General features: G+C 35.3%; 1 protein-coding gene across 1 annotated transcript in view; it reads right to left on the reverse strand.

Annotated features, from left to right (window-relative positions):
* LOC128251109 (zinc finger protein 271-like) overlaps positions 1 to 2,295 on the reverse strand; it is a 33,444-nt gene extending 31,149 nt beyond the window's left edge. The window contains exons 1-2 of the mRNA XM_052977496.1: positions 2,265 to 2,295; positions 3 to 1,679 (exon numbers count right to left, since the gene is read on the reverse strand). Of these exons, the coding sequence (XP_052833456.1) occupies positions 3 to 1,272 (1,270 nt within the window). The 5' untranslated portion in view covers positions 1,273 to 1,679; positions 2,265 to 2,295. The remainder of the gene's footprint in view (positions 1 to 2; positions 1,680 to 2,264) is intronic.

The raw sequence follows: 2,295 nt of genomic DNA on the forward strand, positions 1-2,295 counted from the left end.
TTTCTCTCCTGTATGAACATATTTGTGTATAGTCAAGTGATTGCTTCGAGAGAATGATTTACCACAGAAATCACAGCAAAATGGTTTCTCTCCTGTATGAACATATTTGTGTATAGTCAAGTGATTGTTTTGAGAGAATGATTTCCCACAGATATCACAGTCATATGGTGTCTCTCCTGTGTGAATACGCCTGTGTTGAGTTAAATGACTGTTTATAGGGAATGATTTACCACAGATATCACAGTGAAATGGTGTCTCTCCTGTGTGAATATGCCTGTGTTTAGTTAAACTACCGCATTGAGAGAATGTTCTACCACAGAAATCACAGTGAAATGGTTTCTCTCCGGAATGAATACGTTTGTGACTAGTTAAAGCACAGCTTACGGAGAATGATTTACCACAGATATCACAGTGAAATGGCTTTTCTCCTGTATGAATACGTTTGTGATTAACCAAGACATGTCTGTAGGAGAATAAATTACCACAAATATCACAGTGATATGGCTTTTCTCCTGTATGACTTCGTTTGTGACTAGTTAAATTACTGTTTACAGAGAATGATTTACCACAAATATCACAGTAAAATGGTTTCTCTTCTGTGTGAATACGTCTGTGTATAGTTAAATCACCGCTCGCAGTGAATGATTTACCACAGAGATTGCAGCAAAATGGCTTCTCTCCTGTATGAATACGTTTGTGAGAAGTTAAATGACAGTTTCTAGAAAATGATTTCCCACAGATATCGCAGTGAAATGGCTTCTCTCCTGTGTGAATACGCCGGTGTTTAGTTAAATCACCATTTGCAGTGAATGATTTACCACAGATATCACATTGAAATGGTTTTTCTCCTGTGTGAATACGTCTGTGTCTAGTTAAATGACTGCTTGTAGGGAATGATTTACCACAGATATCACAAGGAAATGGTTTATCTCCTGTGTGAAAACGTTTGTGACTAATTAAGGCACTTATATCAGAGAATGACTTCCCACAGAAATCACACTCATACGGCTTCTCACCTGTATGAATACGCTTATGTCTAGTTAAGTGATTGTTTTGGGAGAATGATTTACCACAGGTATCACAGTCAAATGGTTTTTCTCCTGTGTGAATACGTCTATGCATAGTTAAACTACCGCTTACAGAGAATGATTTACCACAGATATCACAGTGAAATGGTCTCTCTCCTGTGTGAATACGTCTGTGTATATTTAAGTCCCTTCTTTGAGAGAATACTTTACCACAGATATCACAATGATAGAATGATTTTCGCATATCTTTCAAAATTACTTTGAGGAATAAATATAGACCCAATCCTTAGAGTTTCTCACCACATTAAATTTTTACCCCTATCTTTCTCCTTCTTCTTGTTATAGTTTATTCCTTACAAATATATTCCATGCGATCAATTGCGAACTTCACTGATATCTAAAGATGCTATAAATTTAGAAAGTCATCAAAGAGTAACGAGAAGGCAAAGCATCAGATATTGAAGTAGAAAAATGTTGCTACTAATCTCAGTTCAGAGCAAACATTTCATAGAATTTCTACCAGAGATTTATAGAAATAGGCTTAGATGTGTTCTGTATAACCTTTTTCTTCAAGACTTTAAAAGACGAAAAATGTTGAAGATGTATTCGTTATAAAAGAGAATTTCTTTCATGCCAATGTCCTCTGGTAATCTGAAATGATAAAGAAACAGTATTAGATATAGAGGAGAGATTAAAATGGAAACGTTACATTTCTTTAGTAATTAACAACTTACATCATATAACATTGGGTGAAATGTTTCGGATTCCCTAACTTCAACAAAAACTATGCTGACGAAAACTTTAGATCTAAAGATGAAGTGTACAAGATGATGATGTAATACTTGTAATATAATGACTTCAAACAGGTCGGGAACAAATTAGCCGTCAGTCATTTTGCCCCACCACCACTTTTATTTTTCACAAGGGAACAAAAATCGCCGGGGCATATCTCTGTAGTTATGCCGTAAATTTACTGACAAAATATGTATTATTAAACGATTAAAGGACTCAAAAGAAAATTACACAAATCGGGTGAGAAAAGTGGAAATATCGATTCCTAAGAAGAAAACCGTTGTGAGGGAGGTCTTACTCCTTGTCTTCAGGAATACTTAAAAAGCTGACAAATGTCTGTAAATATAGACTAATCTCCTATGGTTCAGTTTCTTGTCTTAAATATCACAGACCTCCGTTCACAAGTGTGGAACAGATGTTATGTAGATATATTTTTTTACTTACCATTAGAATACTTGTTGACCAGGATCCGTTC

Source organism: Octopus bimaculoides, chromosome 28 (assembly GCF_001194135.2).
Source record: "Octopus bimaculoides isolate UCB-OBI-ISO-001 chromosome 28, ASM119413v2, whole genome shotgun sequence".
Classification (NCBI taxonomy): Eukaryota; Metazoa; Mollusca; class Cephalopoda; order Octopoda; family Octopodidae; genus Octopus; species Octopus bimaculoides.